Here is a 20,564-nt window from a genome sequence, read left to right on the forward strand (position 1 = left end):
TGTACGACCTATTAAATCTTGTTATGAATGTGTGTACGGCCTATTATATCTTGTTTTGCCTTTTATGACCTATTATATCTTGTTATGACTGTGGGTATGGCGTATTATATATTGGTATGACTTTGTACGACCTATTATATCTTGTTAAGACTGTGTATGACCTATTATATCTTGTTAAGACTGTGTACGACCTATTATATCTTGTTATGACTGTGTGTACGGCCTATTATATATTGTTATGACTCTGTGTACGGCCTATTAAATCTTGTTATGACTGTGTGTATGGCCTTTTATATCTTGTTATGACTGTGTGTACGGCCTATTATATATTGTTATGACTGTGTGTACGGCCAATTATATCTTGTTATGACTGTGTGTATGGCCTATTATATCTTGTTATGACTGTGTGTACGGCCTAATATATCTTGTTATGACTGTGTGTATGGCCTATTATATATTGTTATGACTGTGTGTATGGCCTATTATATCTTGTTATGACTGTGTGTACGGCCTAATATATCTTGTTATGACTGTGTGTAAGGCCTATTATATATTGTTATGACTGTGTGTACGGCAAATTATATCTTGTTATGACTGTGTGTATGGCCTATTATATCTTGTTATGACTGTGTGTATGGCCTATTATATATTGTTATGACTGTGTGTATGGCCTATTATATCTTGTTATGACTGTGTGTATGGCCTATTATATATTGTTATGACTGTGTGTATGGCCTATTATATCTTTTTATGACTGTGTGTACGGCCTATTATATCTTGTTATGACTGTGTGTACGGCCTATTATATATTGTTATGACTGTGTGTACGGCCAATTATATCATGTTATGACTGTGTGTATGGCCTATTATATCTTGTTATGACTGTGTGTACGGCCTATTATATCTTGTTATGACTGTGTGTATGGCCTATTATATCTTGTTATGACTGTGTGTACGGCCTTTTATATCTTGTTATAACTGTGTGTACGGCCTATTATATCTTGTTATGACTGTGTGTACGGCCTATTATATATTGTTATGACTGTGTATGGCCTATTATATCTTGTTATAACTGTGTGTACGGCCTATTATATCTTGTTATGACTGTGTGTATGGCCTATTATATCTTGTTATGACTGTGTGAACGGCCTATTATATCTTGTTATAACTGTGTACGGCCTATTATATCTTGTTATGACTGTGTGTACGGCCTATTATATCTTGTTATGACTGTGTGTACGGCCTATTATATCTTGTTATGACTGTGTGTATGGCCTATTATTTCTAGTTATGACTGTGTGTACGGCCTATTATATCTTGTTATAACTGTGTGTATGACCTATTATATCTTGTTATGACTGTGTGTATGGCCTATTATATCTTGTTATGACTGTGTGTACGGCCTATTATATATTGTTATGACTGTGTGTATGACCTATTTTACATGTATATTGTTAAATGGGCGGTTTGTTAAGTTCCTTTTATGTTTATTTTTGTACTGTTTTTTTTATTATTATTGTTACGACGAGCAGAAAAGAACGTCTGACGTGAAAAAATGCAAATGAAAACAGTTTCTTGAGATCTTAGTTTTGTGGATCGGATTAATTAATTTACTTGTTTGCCGCCTGTCAACGCATCACTTTTTTCTATTGGCAAGTATTCCATTAACGAAACTATGACCTAAGGATATAAAATCATGCATCAATTATTCTTTATTTAAACTATAAGCAATGACCGCTCGGCTGAATGAGCGCATAACAATGAAAGCGCTCAGAGATTTAATGGAAAAGAGTGACGTCAGATATCACAGTGGAAATGAGCACAATCAGGGGTTTGGGATGCTGCAAGCACCGCGTGTGTCGTTCAGCCGCACGCATCAGGCTCGCGCATCCCGGAAATCGGCTTCAGAAATCAACCTTTACTGCAGGGAGCTTTATTCATTTCCAGTTTGTCTCAGAACTGTACTCAATCGTCTACGCCTTCATAACATAAGACCGCGACGCCATGCAAACCTCCATGTCTGACGTCAACAAGCGAGGTTAGATTGGTTTGAGCAGCATCTACATGTACTTTGCTAGAAATGACTTGTCTGGGGCAAGATTCATGTTCCCTGATAAATGTCGATTTCATTTGGATAGTAGTGACGGCCGCAGGGTGTATCGACGTTCTAGTAAATGTTTTAGTGAACCCTTTTTCGTACAAGTCTGTAAGCTGCTTGGACGGCGGAAGTTCTACGGTGTAGGGAGTAACTTCAACACATGGCATTACCCCTCTTTGAGTCATACCTCTTCTTTTAGGCATTCCAATGACTTCGGTGGGGGATCTCTACAGGGATTATATTATTCGGCTTAATCACTGATTCGTGTGATGGACGTCACAAGGCGCTTCAATACGACAATGCAGGACCACACTCTGCGCTTGTAGTAAGACAGGTCAGTAAGGAACTTTACATTGATGTTCTACCAGGGCCTGCTGTCATACCAGATCAGTTACCAACGGAACACGTGTAGGACAAAATGGAACGACGTTTACGTCAACTACCAACAAAGCCCCCTACGTTCGACGCATTGCGTCAATCGTTAATTCAGTTATGGGACAGAACGTCTTCGCAAATCAATTCAGATCTACGAGATGTCGTGGCCAAGCGTACATTGCGGATCATGTTCGGCATTCCAATACCGAATTTGTGAACTGATGATTACGAGGGTTTTAGCTTTGATACTCATTAAATGTGTTATAGTATAAATTGAAACTCATTAACGTATGAATAAATAAGTCATGTTTCAAATTTCAACCATAACTAGTATTGGCTACTTTAGAATTAATAGCTCATTTGCCGAGGAAAACTTTCTTTTCTCCGTTATTATTTGTAATAACATACCAAAATGCTTTACAGTGATCTGAATGAAAAAAGGTTCTAATATATACAGTAAGTGTTTAAATGACAAACATTTGCACACGAGGAAAATCTGACAAATTTGCCTCTAGGGTATTTTTTAGACAAATGAAAAAAAATATGAATCAAAATGGTGTTTTAGACTGTTTAACATCAAAAGTTCAGTGTATTGACGGAATAGAGGGCCGTAGTTTTGAGCATATTGAATATTGGAAGGCTTAAACACTACATTTTGATACGTTTATACATGCCTCATTGAGACCAAATAACTACGCAATATGTAGATGCGAAAAAACATCGCTTTTAAAAACCTTTTTTCCCAAGCAAGTTCGTAAAAATATTGATTAAAATAAATTATTTTGTGTTTATAAGTTCGATTTATTTTTAAAATATATGCTGAGAACCACAAAAATCGAAATACCTCCGGAGCCAAATTAGTTGCTGGATTTAAATGACATGAAATACTTCAATGAAATATTTACTGCACCTCCAAACATGGGGCAAATTCGCCCCGAAGGTAAACTTTCCTCAGTGGTTATTTGCGTTTATATGCATATACTTGCCCTTGGGGTAAAATTGTCCCCCGATGGTAAAACGCGTCATATAAACGGCGTAAAAGTGTAACGTATTAAATGAAATATGCAGGACTGTTTAAACGGAAAACATTTTTATGAACGTAACAATTAGTATATGGTTGTAAAGCAATCTAGACAGCTATCAGTATTGTAACTCTCCATGTGTACAGTTCAATACTGTCAACGTATGAAACAGTAAATGACAACACTAAACATCAAACGACGAATGTAGTTTGTTTTGCATAGCATGTGTTAAAGGTAAGGTAATCATCAATCCCAAATAGTTACGCTTCATCTTATTTAAATTCTCGAGAAATCTTCGTTGAGGTTCTTCATTTTACATTCGTGTACATGTTTTCAACTAACAAAACATCTAACTCATTGTTACGATAGGTAAATAATGAGGCTGAACTTGAATTTATGTACATGTCTTGACCGGCCTGCCATTTTTATGTTGTTGTTGGTGTTGCATGGTTGATTACGATGATGATGTTGTTATTGTTGGTGCATGGTTGATTACGATGATGATGTTGTTGTTGGTGGTGCATGGTTGATTACGATGATGATGTTGTTGTTGGTGGTGCATGGTTGATTACGATGATGATGTTGTTGTTGGTGGTGCATGGTTGATTACGATGATGATGTTGTTGTTGGTGGTGCATGGTTGATTACGAAGATGATGTTGGTGTTGTAGTTGTTGTGGTTGTTACACGAAACCTATGAATACCCGTAGTACTTATATCTTCTTTTGTACACCAATAACGTATAACTTCGGGAAGTGACTCCAAATTAGAACTAGTTTAGGCTTAGAACAGTATCTAAATAGAATTAATAAAATAAAAATATTACCCTTAGAGTTCAGGTACTGTTCAGTGTGCATATTTTACAAAGAACATTTCGGCCCTGTGAATCATAGGAAGGGACATGTTATTAAAGTTGTTGTACAATATTGCACTTGTTATCCTCAGGACCTCTTAAGAACATTGTGGACAGGCTAGCTTGAATTGACGTGATCAAACTCACACGATATTTTTTTTCTCAGTATCAGTACAAGTATTTAATAAACCATTTGAATAGCAGATCTGGTTTTGTTATGAAAACAAACTCATTTAACACAATAACAAAACATATTCCAAACATAAGTTTTGTTTAGAAACACATGTACATGTATTAAACTGTTTTGAGTGTCATCTTGTTATATCTTATCTGACTTAAATGGTCCTTAAATAAAGAATAAGTTAAACATCCATAACTAATATACAACTTACTGAGAAGTTATCCTAAGCACATAGTTCCGCGAGGGTTAACACTTATTCCGAGCGATTCTGATGACCATTTGAACGTAAGAAACGCTCATCGGCAGAGTTACAGCAGAACGTTACCGCTTAACGTAAGGTGGCTTCCGTCACGACTCAGTGAGCCGCGGCCGTTAACGTGATGAATGGGTCATTCGTCACTGTCAACCGAACAAACGCTTACTTTAAAAAACTTGGTATTGCAACTTTAATGGTCATAAAACATTCCTTACCTTAGTACCGTCATTTATTTCATGCTTAAAGTAACTTCAAATTTATGTCACAAACAATAGCTGAGCATTATTCAACGAGTGTTTGATAAAGGCCGTGAAGCTTTTTAGAACTGATTTCATGAAATACGGAGGTTCTAAAGCGTTTCTTTCATTCGGGGCAAAATTTAATTACTACTGTATCTGTTCCATACCTAGATATTGCTCATAGCTTTCCAACAGCCTCTGATAATTAATTAGGAACTGAGGGTTGTTCCAATAACAACTTTTCACCCACCTCAGATAAGTAGATCCAAACATTTTACCATGCTAGAAATTCTTATCATGCCCACGGGCAAAGATAAAACAAGTACCCGTATGGAACTCCTTTTTTATTGTCCTCACTCATTTACCTCCCTTGTTGAAGACAGTCATCTATTACATCATGGGAACCTTGTCTTGTGGCAATATTTAGAATGCTAATTAATTATTTCTCAAATGGCACCATAAAAAGGTTTTCACGCACCATTTAAGAAATAATGCTGCACTCTCCTCAGAACTATTTAAAGACCGATTTGACTATTGATATAATCTGAACCACTTCGCGCAGATCCATGACAACCACGTATTACCACATATCCATACGCATTTGTGTTCACTACGCTCAAAAGAGTTCCAGCAAAAAATACATTTTTACTTTATTTTGTTTAACTGAGGTGGGAGAAAAAGCATCTACCAAAGCCGCTCGTGTCAGACATATTCATCCCAACCCTGGCGCAGGGTGTTTTGCAAAACACCCTATGCTCGGGTCAGGATGAACCTATCTTGCACTCTCGGAAAGACCTATATATCACTCCATGGAAGATACTAATAATCCTTCAGGGGCGCCCTTTTGGAATTTATTATTAAAGGCGCATTCATACGAGTGAGCAGATATACTCACAAGTTCAATGCATGCGAAAAATACCGCCAAAACATAGCTACAATTTAATACATACAAGTGTATGTTACTTGTACACGGTCATCATAATATTAACTGCTATGGATTTTGTGAAGGATTGTAGAGCATGAAACTTACTGTAATACAGTATCTTTTATTTTCTAGCTACACTTGTTTTACAAAATCACTCTTTTAATGAGTGATTATTTGTTATTATTTTACCTCACTTCTATAGAACATACAGTAAAAACGCCAGGGCAATATAGAAACGCCAGGGTAATATTTTCGACTATCACCCTGCACTATCACCATCTGCCGCACTGTCACCCTCTGACGTCATGACAGTGTTAATAATGTTCGGTGTAATAAAATATAGATATTGACTGCCCTGAGGGTGCCAGTGCATATTCAGTGTGTGTATACCCACAGGCATCTGGATCATTGTTTGTCACTTAAATGTTGTTTAAAACCATTTGGGGTAGATACAATGAGATAAACAACACATCTGAAGATATTTAGTCTCTTTGATATACAAAAAAGAAACAAGGTATGTAACTCAAACTTACCCGAGTTCACGGTAGAGTCCAGTTTTATGCAAATTTCTCAACCAACATATAAAGCAATCCATTTTTAAATAAGTGACATGGAAAGAAGTCAATTACCTTTAAAATGGTGTGCGATATGTTGGTAAAACTATATTGTCTTTAGACAAACAAGCATGATTCAATGTCCAATTCTCGTGTTTTTCTTTAGTCGGAAAGAGTACAGCAAATTCAAAACTTCAATTTTCCCCGTGTAAACAGTACTAATCACAGACCTATTGAAGTTATTTTATGCTTCAGTGTACAGATAAATTAATTCCATTCCATAATATCACGAACAGACTAAAATCACAATGTTAGAAACAACTGTATCAGTCTTTAAAGGGCCAGCAATATCCCTATTTCTATAATGAAGCAGTACCTATCACACTAAAAACAATCAATTCCGATATCAATGTGCAAATATTTTTAGTGTTTTACCCGTTGTGTTTACCCTTAAAAGATGATCTCTATTTCATGGATAATTCGTTCGCGGGGAAATAAACTTCAAATAATTACTGATCAGAATCTAAGGAGCTCGTTTCTTATAATCATTTGACTAATTTTACAATGACCAACAGGATTTCTACTTTAAGATTACAATGACCAATAGGATTTCTACTTTAAGATTACAATGACCAATAGGATTTCTACTTTAAGATTACAATGACCAATGAAAATCCAGTGGTTTGCAGCGAGGAAACCATGATTTTGCAGCAATTTTGCCACAACTATCAAAACGCCCCTCGTTAATTGCAAATTGAGTTAAAGGTTCAATTTCATTTTGAATATTAGAAGTGATCATTACATGCACATAATGCACAGTTGTGATGGTTGACATGTCCACCTTGCATGATTGACTTGTCTTACCTTTTCTTCAATGACTCACCCAATATTTTGGCTACCTTTCAATGAAAGATGTTGAATTTTAATTAATTGAAAGCAATACATCCGAATGGAATAGTAATTTATCCTTCTAACCTTTGAACAATAAGGATCCATCAACACAACTTCAACAGCGCGTGATTGATGTTTCCCGCATCTAAACTAACTTACTGTCACTGGTAACAATACAAGTGAAAGCGCCTAATTGGAGGTATGCACACATTCAGTTTGGTTTCAAATTGAAGGTCTACTTAATGACTAGGCAAAACACAAATGGATTGAAGGCCAATACAGTTGAATTTACATTTTATTTAAATTCAATATATCACAGACAATTACAAGAACACACCTTAGACATGAATGCTTAATGCATGCAAAAACACAATAACAAGGCTGGAATTGTAATACTCTTATTTTAAATATAGATACACACTGGACGGAATCATGTCTTTCTGATATCATACGATATTTATTCACATAAGTTCAGTCGAGCTCAGAAAGAACGGCAGTTCAGGCCACGGAGTGGTTCGCTAGAGGACGCACCGGCAGTTGGGAGGACTCGGGAATCTGAAACACACACAGCGAGTGTAAATATCACCATATCCATTAATAATTGTAAATAAAATGAATGGGTAATTAGAATGGTGATGTTCTTGTCCCACGAAATGGGAATGTGTACTGATCTAACGACTGAAGACTGACAAATCATCGAAACGTTATGAATATTCTTGTAACGTTCTTGTAACTTGCCATTCATCAAGTAAAAGAAATATACTGAATTGTGACGGTCTATTTAGCATCGATAATGCGTTTTCCGTAGAGAATAAACTATGAGATATTTATACGAAGTCGTCAAAAAACTTATATGAGGTCGTCAAGAGGCTTATATGAGGTCGTCAAGTGGCGCTTATTTATATGAGGCCGTCAAGAGGATTATATGAGATCGTCAAGAGGCGCTTATATGAGGCCGTCAAGAGGCTTATATGAGGACGTCAAGAGGCTTATATGAGGCCGTCAAGAGACTTATATGAGATCGTCAAGAGGCTTATATGAGATCGTCAAGAGGCTTATATGAGGCCGTCAAGAGGTTTATATGAGATCGTCAAGAGACTTATATGAGGCCGTCAAGAGGCTTATATGAGGCCGTCAAGAGACTTATATGAGGCCGTCAAGAGACTTATATGAGGTCGTCAAGAGGCTTATATGAGGCCGTCAAGAGACTTATATGAGGTCGTCAAGAGGCTTATATGAGTCCGTCAAGAGGTTTATATGAGGTCGTCAAGAGGCTTATATGAGGCCGTCAAGAGGTTTATATGAGGTCGTCAAGAGGCTTATATGAGGCCGTCAAGAGGCTTATATGAGATCGTCAAGAGGCTTATATGAGGTCGTCAAGAGGCTTATATGAGATCGTCAAGAGACTTATATGAGGCCGTCAAGAAGTTTATATGAGACCGTCAAGAGGCTTATATGAGGCCGTCAAGAGGTTTATATGAGATCGTCAAGAGGCTTATATGAGGCCGTCAAGAGGTTTATATGAGATCGTCAAGAGACTTATATGAGGCCGTCAAGAGGTTTATATGAGGCCGTCAAGAGACTTATATGAGGCCGTCAAGAGGTTTATATGAGGCCGTCAAGAGGTTTATATGAGGCCGTCAAGAGGTTTATATGAGATCGTCAAGAGGTTTATATGAGGCCGTCAAGAGGTTTATATGAGATCGTCAAGAGACTTATATGAGATCGTCAAGAGGTTTATATGAGATCGTCAAGAGACTTATATGAGGCCGTCAAGAGGTTTATATGAGGCCGTCAAGAGGTTTATATGAGGCCGTCAAGAGGTTTATATGAGGCCGTCAAGAGGTTTATATGAGGCCGTCAAGAGGTTTATATGAGGCCGTCAAGAGGTTTATAGGCTTATATGAGGCCGTCAAGAGGTTTATATGAGGCCGTCAAGAGGTTTATATGAGGCCGTCAAGAGGTTTATATGAGGCCGTCAAGAGGTTTATAGGCTTATATGAGGCCGTCAAGAGACTTATATGAGGCCGTCAAGAGATTTATATGAGGTCGTCAAGAGACTTATATGAGACCGTCAAGAGGTTTATATGAGGTCGTCAAGAGACTTATATGAGGCCGTCAAGAGGTTTATATGAGATCGTCAAGAGGCTTATATGAGACCGTCAAGAGGCTTATATGAGATCGTCAAGAGACTTATATGAGGCCGTCAAGAGGCTTATATGAGATCGTCAAGAGGTTTATATGAGGCCGTCAAGAGGTTTATATGAGATCGTCAAGAGACTTATATGAGGCCGTCAAGAGGCTTATATGAGATCGTCAAGAGACTTATATGAGACCGTCAAGAGACTTATATGAGATCGTCAAGAGGTTTATATGAGATCGCCAAGAGACTTATATGAGACCGTCAAGAGGTTTATATGAGATCGCCAAGAGGCTTATATGAGGTCGTCAAGAGGTTTATATGAGATCGTCAAGAGACTTATATGAGGCCGTCAAGAGATTTATATGAGGTCGTCAAGAGACTTATATGAGACCGTCAAGAGGTTTATATGAGGTCGTCAAGAGACTTATATGAGGCCGTCAAGAGGTTTATATGAGATCGTCAAGAGACTTATATGAGACCGTCAAGAGGCTTATATGAGGCCGTCAAGAGGTTTATATGAGGTCGTCAAGAGGCTTATATGAGGCCGTCAAGAGGCTTATATGAGATCGTCAAGAGGCTTATATGAGGTCGTCAAGAGGCTTATATGAGATCGTCAAGAGACTTATATGAGGCCGTCAAGAGGTTTATATGAGGCCGTCAAGAGACTTATATGAGGCCGTCAAGAGATTTATATGAGGTCGTCAAGAGACTTATATGAGACCGTCAAGAGGTTTATATGAGGTCGTCAAGAGACTTATATGAGGCCGTCAAGAGGTTTATATGAGATCGTCAAGAGGCTTATATGAGACCGTCAAGAGGCTTATATGAGATCGTCAAGAGACTTATATGAGGCCGTCAAGAGGCTTATATGAGATCGTCAAGAGGTTTATATGAGGCCGTCAAGAGGTTTATATGAGATCGTCAAGAGACTTATATGAGGCCGTCAAGAGGTTTATATGAGACCGTCAAGAGGCGCTTATATGAGATCGTCAAGAGACTTATATGAGATCGTCAAGAGACTTATATGAGATCGTCAAGAGACTTATATGAGATCGTCAAGAGACTTATATGAGATCGTCAAGAGACTTATATAAGGCCGTCAAGAGGTTTATATGAGATCGTCAAGAGACTTATATGAGGCCGTCAAGAGGCTTATATGAGACCGTCAAGAGGCTTATATGAGGACATCAATGTGCTTATCCCTTTGTACAGACAGTATAGCAAAGTTGCTCATTTAAAGACTGATACCATTATATAGTATTAGGTTGTTGATAACTTCGATAACGTCGATTAACTATTTAAAACCATTCCATGAGTGGTAAATGAGAAATGTGTATGATAGTTTGCATGCAAACCACATCATGAACAAGAGTTATATTAAACCTCCTTTTGACTCGCATACAGGTTTTACCCTCATCACAACAGTGGTTAATGGGGGTTGTACACCAACCCGAGTGCTATATAACTTGTCATTACCTTAAAATGCAACAATAACAATGACTCTATTCTATTCTGCCAACTATAAATAACAGAAAAAGCAACACTTCATATTCTATATCTTCCGTTATCATCAATTATTATTCTAATTATGGTATAGGTCAATTTGACAGATTTCAATAATGCGTTTTATAAGGTATAGCGCGTAAAAATTCTAAACAAAAAAAGTTGGAAAAAATGTTTTACTTAATTTACCTCTATTCAAATCATAATTAATGTTATAATTATTATTATTATTATTATTATTATTATTATTATTATTATTATTATTATGATTATTATTATTATTATTATTATGATTATTATTATTACTATCATTATTATTATTATTATTATACAGGGAAAATGGTTGGCGCGAATTTGGGGACATTAAATACCCGTATGGCCTAAATATAAGTCTGTTCCGGCTTATAGGTCATAATTATTTTTTTATCAAATACACCAAAGTGTTGCTTTTTCAACAAACGTCATGCATGTATACTCATGAATAGTAATGATTCATAACACGAAAGAGAACATCAACAGAGAAGCAAATTTGATGCCAAATGAAACAGGGAGTATAAATGAAGTGCATGATTATAAGAAAGATAAAAAGTGAATGATGGTTAAAAAGCATGAGGGTCCAATTTAAGATCCCGGTCGGCCCCTCCCAATATTTAAGCCAATTGAAGATAGAACAACTATTTGGAACATTTGTTATAACGAAGAAGGTGAAAGTTTATTAAATCGTTTAAATTAAAAGAATTAACAAGAGCTGTCACAGAGACAGCGCGCTCGACTATTCCGCCGCTTTTCAATGTAAGGATTGAAAAGTTTTGGCGAAACATGCATGGATCACAGTTAGATTCGATTTCAATGCAATACATGGTGTGCTGAGATATTAACATAAATGTGGTTCCATGCAAAATTTTAACGAGATTTCTAAGTCTATTAATAAAGGGCCATTATTTGCAAAATACAGTTATCTAACTTGGTTATTCAATTAAGTTGGGTGGTTGAATACCATTATATAAAGTCTCAACGCATGCTTGCTAACATGCAAGACCTTAACCAAAATTTCTTAGTCGCATAATAAAGGGGCAAAAATTATATAATATAAAAGATAGAGTTATCTTACTTAATCAAATAAGAAGGTTAAATAGATGGGAGCCTGTGTGTAAAGTTTCAATGCAATACATGATGTATTCGCTGAGGTATTGACTTAAAAGTGGTTACATGCAAAACCTTAACCAGAATTTCTATGTCAAATAAAAAAGGGGCCATTATTTTTATTTAATGCAAACCTGAGTTATCTTACTTGGTTATTTAAGTAGATTGGATGGTTGAGTCTCAATGCAATCCATCAAGTAATTGCTGAGATATTAACCTATGTGTGCTTCAACATGCAAAACCTTAACCAGAATTTCTAAGTCAAATAATAAAGGCCCATAATTTGCATTATATTCAAAAAAGTGTTATCTGGGAATACATATCTAATGTTTCAATGCAATACATGATATATTTTCTGGGATATTGACTTAAATGTGGTTACATGCAAAACCTTAACCAGAATTTCTAAGTCGAATAATAAAGGGCCATTATTTTGCATTAAATGCAAACTAGAGTTATCTAACTTGGTTAATTAAGTAGGTTGGATGGTTGACTACCATTGTATAAAGTCTCAATGCAATACCTCAAGTAGTTGCTGAGATATTAACCTATGTGTTCTTACACGCAGAACCTTAACCAGAATTTCTAAGTTGAATATTAAAGGGCAATTATTAAATGCAAACTAGAGTTATCTAACTTGGTTAATTTAGTAGGTTGGATGGTTGATTACCATTGTATCAAGTATCAATGCAATACCTAAAGTAGTTGCTGAGATATTAACCTATGTGTGCTTACACGCAAAACCTTAACCAGAATTTCTAAGTCGAATAATAACGGCCTATTATTTGCATTATATTCCAATAATTGTTATCTAACTTCATTAATTTAGTATGTAAGATAGTTGGGAATACATATCCAAAGTTTCAATGCAATAACTGATGTATTTACTGAGATAATGACTTAAAGGTGCTTACATGCAAAACCTTAACCAAGGTGTGACGCCAACGCCGACGCCGACGCCAGGGTGAGTAGTATAGCTCTCCTTATTCTTCGAATAGTCGAGCTAAAAACTATTAAAAACACATAAATATTCCGACCCAGGCTCATCAGTGAGTTCTATAATGGCAATTGGATACACAGTGTTCACACCTGAACCTGAACACCCAACACCAAGAGTACTCCACTAGCACATACACGTTAACAGTAAAAAAAAAAGGGAATGAAACCCTCAACCAAATAGTTAAGTCAACAAACTATAAAAGCAAAGACAGGTAGAAATTTGTAGAGGCATCAACAAAACTACTGCAGCTAGAAGGAATCAGTTATATGTAAGAATATGTGAAGCATGCATGACATGGAAGCGGACACACGACTACATGCGACTCGATAGAGCTAAAAAAAAAATTATGAACATGTTTACCAGGGCGTCTCTCCCGGGGGTCTAGGGCAGGGGCAGCTGAAATTTATAATAGCAAGCATGATTATCCCCATGTTGAGACTGGCATGTATACATACCCAAGTACCAACAATCTGCATAAACTAGAAAAAGAAACAAGAGACCCAAGAGAGTCTATGCTCTACTGGCATGGCTCTTGTGGTCATTTTCAACCCAGAGCATGTACGTACGAGTAATAGGCAACAAATATATAGTTCACATTTTGTGTTTGGGTTAGCTGAAAGCGCTGCACGTTCAACATCTAAGGACAGAAAGTGTTGTAAGCAGATTAGTTGCATGCACTATTATGTGCCAAGTAAAGGTAATCTGATGGTAAAATATATTTGCTTTCAAAACTGTACTCATGGTCAAAATTTCATTTCATTTCTGTAGCTTTAAAAATAAAATCCGAGGCCAACATTGGTGCTCGTTTGGAAGACTGTACACATGGTCAAAATTTTATTGCTGTAGCTTAAAAAATTAAAAAGTAAGTCAAAATGGTTGGGGCCAGCTTTTGGCCTAGGGCTCCTGGCATAATTTCAAATGTTTTGCTAGATGGTCATCATATGATGCTCCACAACAAATATCAAAGGTATGGGCCTTGTGGTTTGAAACAAGAAGATTTTGAAAATATTTCTTAAATAAGTCCCTAGGAAACTTGTGACCCTCGGGGCAGTGCCAGTTTTGACCCAAGGGACATAATTTGAACAACCATGGTAGTGGACCACTAAATTAAGCCTTGTTCAAAATAGCATAGCTGTTTCAGACAGAAAGTTTTTTAACATTTCCCAATTTAAGTATACCAAACCTGTGAACCCGGGGGCGTAGCCAGTTAAATGATCCCAGGGGCATAATTTGAACAAACATTCACAAGCAATTCTGACATCACATGTAAACTTGGCTAAAACAAGACTTCGCTCAAGTAGACTTGGCTAAAAATAGAATTAGCTTTAATGGATATCTAAATACTGTACAAGTTTTATCAAGATACAATCAAAACTGAAGACTGTATTGTGTTCACAAGCAATTGTTTACAGACGCACGGGCGCACATACTACGTACACATTACCATCGCATAAGCTCTTCTGGCCTTTGGCCAGTAGAGCTTAAAACAGGTCAACAATGGAGGAATTAAATTCAATCAAAATCGTAACAAAATTACCCTTTATACGCATGACCATTTTAACAGTTCAGTTTGAAAGGTCATTTTCCCAACTAGAAAAAGTGTTTCAAGCTAGAGATTCTTGTGAAACTTTGAATATAATGTATAAGAGGGCAGCGTCTTCAGCTTAATTCACATGACTTTTTTATCCTGGAGCCGCCTATGTGACTATAGCCCTCACATATTTGCCCATCAAACAAAACAACAATTATTATATGCCAAACTTGGGCATAACCACAAAAAAATGCATATATCACAAAAATACTCAAGTCGGATCTCAATCTCTGTTTTAATTCATTTTACCACATAAAAGCAAACAATGATTCACAATTGTATGGTTTTACTTTCTTAGAGTGTGTTCTGTATTGTTAAAAACTTCGTCTCAATATTTCAAAGAAAATAGGTTTTAGAGCAAAAATGTACTTGAATAATTGCTCAAAAACAATGAGTTGTTCTCAATTACATATTTTCGCTAGAATATATGTATCTTTGGAACCTTAAACAAAGTTTGTACTCAACTAATTTTACCAGAGAATGCGCTTTTTAAAAAGGTAGGTAAGATAGCTGGGTTACATAAGCTCTGTAGAGCTTTTCAGCGACGAACGTATTTACTGTTTTAAAATCTGCTATGGCATGTGATTAAAAATAATTCACCATCCCTTGGTGATGATCTGTACTATCATTGACAAAGCTACGGGTGGGATGAAACCCGGGATCCTCTGACTCAGACTTCAAAACATGGGTAAAAACTATTAAAACCATTTTCAATAATTTAATGTAATGTGTTGAAAAGTGTTAAAGGTTTTATCAATATGATGAGATTTGACTTCAGTATTGTTTGTGATACTTGGGTGAGGAAATCATCATACAAACAATAAAAGTAGTATTTAAAATTAATAATCTTAAATACAATAAATCATTTATTTCTTTAGTTCTGTCTAAAACTCTAATTTGTTAATTTCTACTGATTAAATAGTTCATTATATAATTCAGTGAAATATCAAACAAAGGCCAAAGAATCTCGCAAACTCCATACATCATAATTATGTGGACTTGTATTGGGCAAATTGCAACATAATATCTCTCTCCTCCATATAGTAATCATTTACTGTTATAAATCAATGGAAGAATGTTGTGGGATCATACTTGCACATGTATGTGGTAACACTCCTTATTTGGGCGAAAGGCTGCAATAAGCAGCTTATGCGTCAACAAATAAATGTGCAAACTATCATGTATACTTATTTATCAATAAAATGATATCATAAGCTAGGGGAAATAATTCATTTTTTTTCTCAATAACTAAAAAATGAATAAAAATAAAAATATTACAGTGAAAATTGCAATCTAACTGAGACTTAGTGTAATGCAATCAATTACTGAGAGATTTAAAACAAATAAAAGCTTTATATTTCTGGCACTCTGAATACAATCGCATGCAAATCCAAATACATAATATTAACTATACACAATTGCATGGACAGGGTAAAAACCTGACATTCCAACACCAGAACACACGGTTCAGCACGTTGATTTATACAAGACTAATACATACATTTGTAATACACTGTCATGCCATTATTAGTACATTACAGCTCTACACAATCACATACAGTTTACCTGATAGTGCGGATAAGGAATCCTTTCAAACTTCTGAAGAAATCATTACATACATGTACATTGCATATATGAATACATCATTGGAAAAATAGGAACATAATTATATAAAGGTTCTTAAAAGAAGGAGATGTGAATTACATGGATTTTGATTCGGCTATGTTAAAGCTCTGACTATTCGAAATACTTTGAGGAAAAACGGTCCTTTGACATCCATGTTCCGAATGTTCTTTAACAACCTCTCATTAGTCGTGTAAGTCGGCGCGCAGACTATATAGCTTTAACTAAGGGACCAGTTCATACATTGCAGAAGAATGGTTTTGAAAATTTTCACTTTGCATGATAAAATGTGTGCGATGTGTTTTAACAAGAGCCGTCTTAAGACAGCGCGCTCGACTACGCCGCTTTGACTTAGAATACAATAATGATGTAATAATACCAAGTTTGGTCTCTTTATGTCAAACCCAACTAAAATTATTCGATACATAAGGTGACTTTGATGCTGCCCTCCCACCAGCCCGCCCAAACAATGACGCAAGTCATTCAAATAACTTGATTTCCCATTATGAAAATGTGGTTAAGAATGTACAAATATGCCTTTCAAAGGAAATAAAAAAAAAATTCAAGGGCCATAATTTGTATTTAGGCTTAAAATGGAGTTATGTTTCTTGTTGGAAGATGGTCGTAAATTATTTTGAATTTTATTAAGTGCATTTAATGAACAGGATTAAAATCCCAACTTGCCCTCAACTTTTACTTACCTAAACCTTTAACCTAAGTCAATCAGGGGCCATAACTTGTATTTAGGATAATATGGAGTTATGTAACCTCATTGTGTGATGGTCCTGAACAACTGTGTGAAGTATTAATTCAATTGAACAAAGGATGTAGAAGTTATTAATAAATATTCCAACTTGCCCTAAAACTTTATCCTAAGTTCCATAGTCAATCAGCGGTCATAATCTGTGTAAAGAATAATATGGAGTTATCTAACCTCATCATGTGATGGCCCTGAACAACTGCATGAAGTATTAAGTCAATTAAATGTAGGGTATTGGACTTATAAGTGAAAATCTCAACTTGCCCTAAAACTTTAACCGGATGCTGACGCCGACGCCAACGCTGGGGCGAGTAGTATAGCCCACCTATTCTTCGAATAGTCGAGCTAAAAATGTATACTTTAATTGAAAACGTAGTTTAAATCATAACGACCCTGAATATCGTTTTTGTTGAAAATATTGATTTTAAATACCAACTTCCCCCCGAAAAATAAAGGTTATATGGCACTATAACAATTTTCTATGTTTCTCAATCGCCTACGCAGTAGTCTCCCTTGACGAGCAGGGGCAAGTGAAACACTAACATTAAGCTTAATTATTTGTTTTGCAAATGTCATTCAAAAAATTATTCCAGATTATTCCATCCTAATGTATGTGTTTTCTATCCCCGTTCAATTTCCTCATAACAGTTAACTGTGGTTACAAAAACAAATGCAGCTGTTACAGTATTATCAACAACAATGTCTTTCGAACATATGATTGTATTCTTTATAACATGTTATCATTGAAGTAAATAACATTTTTTTGGTGATCTACATTCATGTTTTTATTCTATTTTCAACGCGCCGACATGATGTTATGCATCAATTTTTTCTTGATGTAGCTCAGTCATTTTAAACATACTAATGAAAACGAGCTTTTTGTTCAAACTTTTCCAAGGAAGACTACGTAGACTCCGGTAGACCAAAGAAGACCCTGGAAGACTCAGGCAGACCCATTTAATTCCAGATAGACCCAGGTTAACCCTTGCAGACGCAGGTAGACCAAAGTAGGTAGACCCAGCCAGGTAGACCCAGGCAGAGACAGTAAACCCTTTCTGATACAGGTAGACCTGGGTAAGCCCAGGTAGACCAAGGTAAACACAGTAAGACCAAGGTAGACCCAGGCCTTCCTAGGTAGATCCTCAGCCAGTCTAAGGTAGACCAAGGTAGGCCAAGATGGGGCCATCCCAACCAAGGCAGGCCCAGAAAGAACCAGGCAGACCCCAGAAGACCAAGGTAGACCGAGGTAGGTGCCAACAAACCTGGCAGACCCAGGCAGACCGACTTTGACCCAGGTAGACCGAGGAAAACCTGTCTGTCAGTACATGTCTTAATGCGGCAAAAAAGCCATCACATTCAGACTGGCCACCTCCTTCAACTGTAGAGGAAGACCCAGGCAGATCAAGGTAAACCCTTGCAGGTAGACTTATACAAGTTGACTCAGACATACCAAGGTAAACCCTTGCAGGTAAACATATACAGGTTGACCCTGGCAGACCAAGACAGACCAGACAAACCCAGGTAAACCCAATTTGACGCAGTCAGACAAGCAGCCTGTCAGTACATACCACGATCTGGGTTTTTTCAGCGTTCATCCTAGCCACCTCCTTAAGCTGGTGAATGTTGGCAATCTCATCCTTCATTTGCGCCCACCGCTCCTGCATGCGTGCCTTCCGCATCAACTGCTGGGACAACCTGCAGCAAAAAAAAAGGTTAGGTCAGGGCCTGTATTGAGAACAATATACTTATACCAATCACCTGACAGTGTTGCATACACTTATGTTTGCAAATACACTGACCAAAACATACTTGTCAATCATTTAAACAAATCATGATAATACATGTACTAGCATTTTGTACATATGAGATGCACAAATTGTGCTGGCCTAACAGCTTATTTGAATAGAGTTTCTGCACTTCAAAAAGCTACCTTTTGTTTGGTTGAACGAAAAAAGAGGAGGGAATAAGCCAACCTCTACAGTTGTTTGTTGCACATGATATAACAAAACAGCCATTTATTTAAAATCAAACACATAACATACACTCAATGAATCAGGTCAAATGACCCATGTCACTTTGTTCATGCCAAATCCTTGAGTGCTGCATTGGCTCCTTTGATGTTGGAAGTGGAATGACAGGCCATAGATTTTGCAGATTTGAAATTCACTGGATTGATCAGGGACATTTTAATGCAATAATCATACAATCCTTCAAAACTTGAAATGCTAAGTTTATTTGCAAACACTAGAAATCATCTAACTGCTGTCTCAACAGTGCCCTCGATATTGGGCATTGAAAAATACACATGGTACCCATTATATATGTGTATGCTAAGCTTATATTAAAACTAATCTTTTAAATTTAATCAGGTATAACAAAAGGATTGAAATCAAGATCCAAAAAATGAGAGGGAGAAACATTAGGTACGTAACAAATAAACAACTCGTTGTAAGTCAATTAGTAGTAAAGACTTAAAAAGATTGATAACATTTCATCATTCTATCACAGGGAGTGATTGTTCAGTCAGTTCAACTTACTGTGCACATGAATTTAATTTAATGAACACATTTTTAACTAACTATCAATGAAACATTTCTATCAAATCTAAATTGCACCTGTCAGAGAGAATGGCCTGAGCGCGCTGGTCTATGGTGACATGTACAGTAAGGGGCTGATGGGGTCGGGACGTCTGCCAGTATTTGTCTAGGGATGGGAAGGACCGCAGCTGGTACACAAATACCAGTCCCTCCTCGCTCTCCGTGGCCCCACCCAGGGGATCCTCACTTTCCTCTCCAGCCTTGAGCCTCTCTGAGCCTGCAGGAACAATCATAAAAAAACAGGTTATATAATTTGTGTAACTGAAGTCTAGTCATGCACAATTCATTAAGACTCTGACTGTTCCTGTTTTTACGAAAGAAAAAATTGACTTTTGAATAGAAAATGCTAGCATAAATTAAACAGAAAAGAAACATTTTTTACAAAAAATAACAACATTAAAAAATGCAGCTGTCACAGCCTGTCCCAACTTGTCAAATATATGGATCATTTCAAGTAAAAGTATAAAACTTATTTTTATGGTACAATTAATTCTACTCTTTACCAAGTGGTTTATGACCTAGAGCTGTGAAGGTGGACAAAACACACATTCTGATAGAAGAATGTTAATTAATTAATGACTTCAAGTTAATTTTAATGGTTATCATGTATAAGAAAACCTGCTTAATACAAAGAATAAAATTCATATACCACCTAGTAAATAATAACTGCATTAAATTATCTGAAGAGAAACTCATTTTAAATTACATGTATAGGATAATTCTTTTTAGAGATATGATATAATGATATCATATATGATTAAATATATTTATATAATTAACTACCAGGTATGTATTTCATGTATATGCAATC

At 36.4% G+C, this 20,564-nt stretch overlaps 2 protein-coding genes across 8 annotated transcripts in view; both read right to left on the reverse strand.

Moving 5' to 3' along the window:
* LOC128227643 (uncharacterized) overlaps positions 1-4,876 on the reverse strand; it is a 57,137-nt gene extending 52,261 nt beyond the window's left edge. Inside the window, exon 1 of the mRNA XM_052938365.1 lies at positions 4,740-4,876. The gene's annotated coding sequence lies outside the window, so the exon portion shown is untranslated. The remainder of the gene's footprint in view (positions 1-4,739) is intronic.
* A 2,799-nt stretch (positions 4,877-7,675) lies between these two features.
* Positions 7,676-20,564, reverse strand: part of LOC128228735 (WD repeat-containing protein 93-like) — a 30,861-nt gene continuing 17,972 nt past the window's right edge. For 6 of the 7 annotated variants that reach the window (XM_052940220.1, XM_052940216.1, XM_052940218.1 and 3 more), the window contains 5 exons: positions 19,772-19,970; positions 18,725-18,851; positions 16,340-16,372; positions 13,543-13,578; positions 7,676-7,948 (listed from right to left, as the gene is read on the reverse strand). In XM_052940220.1, coding sequence (XP_052796180.1) covers positions 13,564-13,578; positions 16,340-16,372; positions 18,725-18,851; positions 19,772-19,970 — 374 coding nt within the window. In that variant the 3' untranslated portion in view covers positions 7,676-7,948; positions 13,543-13,563. The remainder of the gene's footprint in view (positions 7,949-13,542; positions 13,579-16,339; positions 16,373-18,724; positions 18,852-19,771; positions 19,971-20,564) is intronic. The other variant, XM_052940215.1, reaches the window with a different exon arrangement.

Source organism: Mya arenaria, chromosome 3, assembly GCF_026914265.1.
Source record: "Mya arenaria isolate MELC-2E11 chromosome 3, ASM2691426v1".
NCBI lineage: Eukaryota > Metazoa > Mollusca > Bivalvia > Myida > Myidae > Mya > Mya arenaria.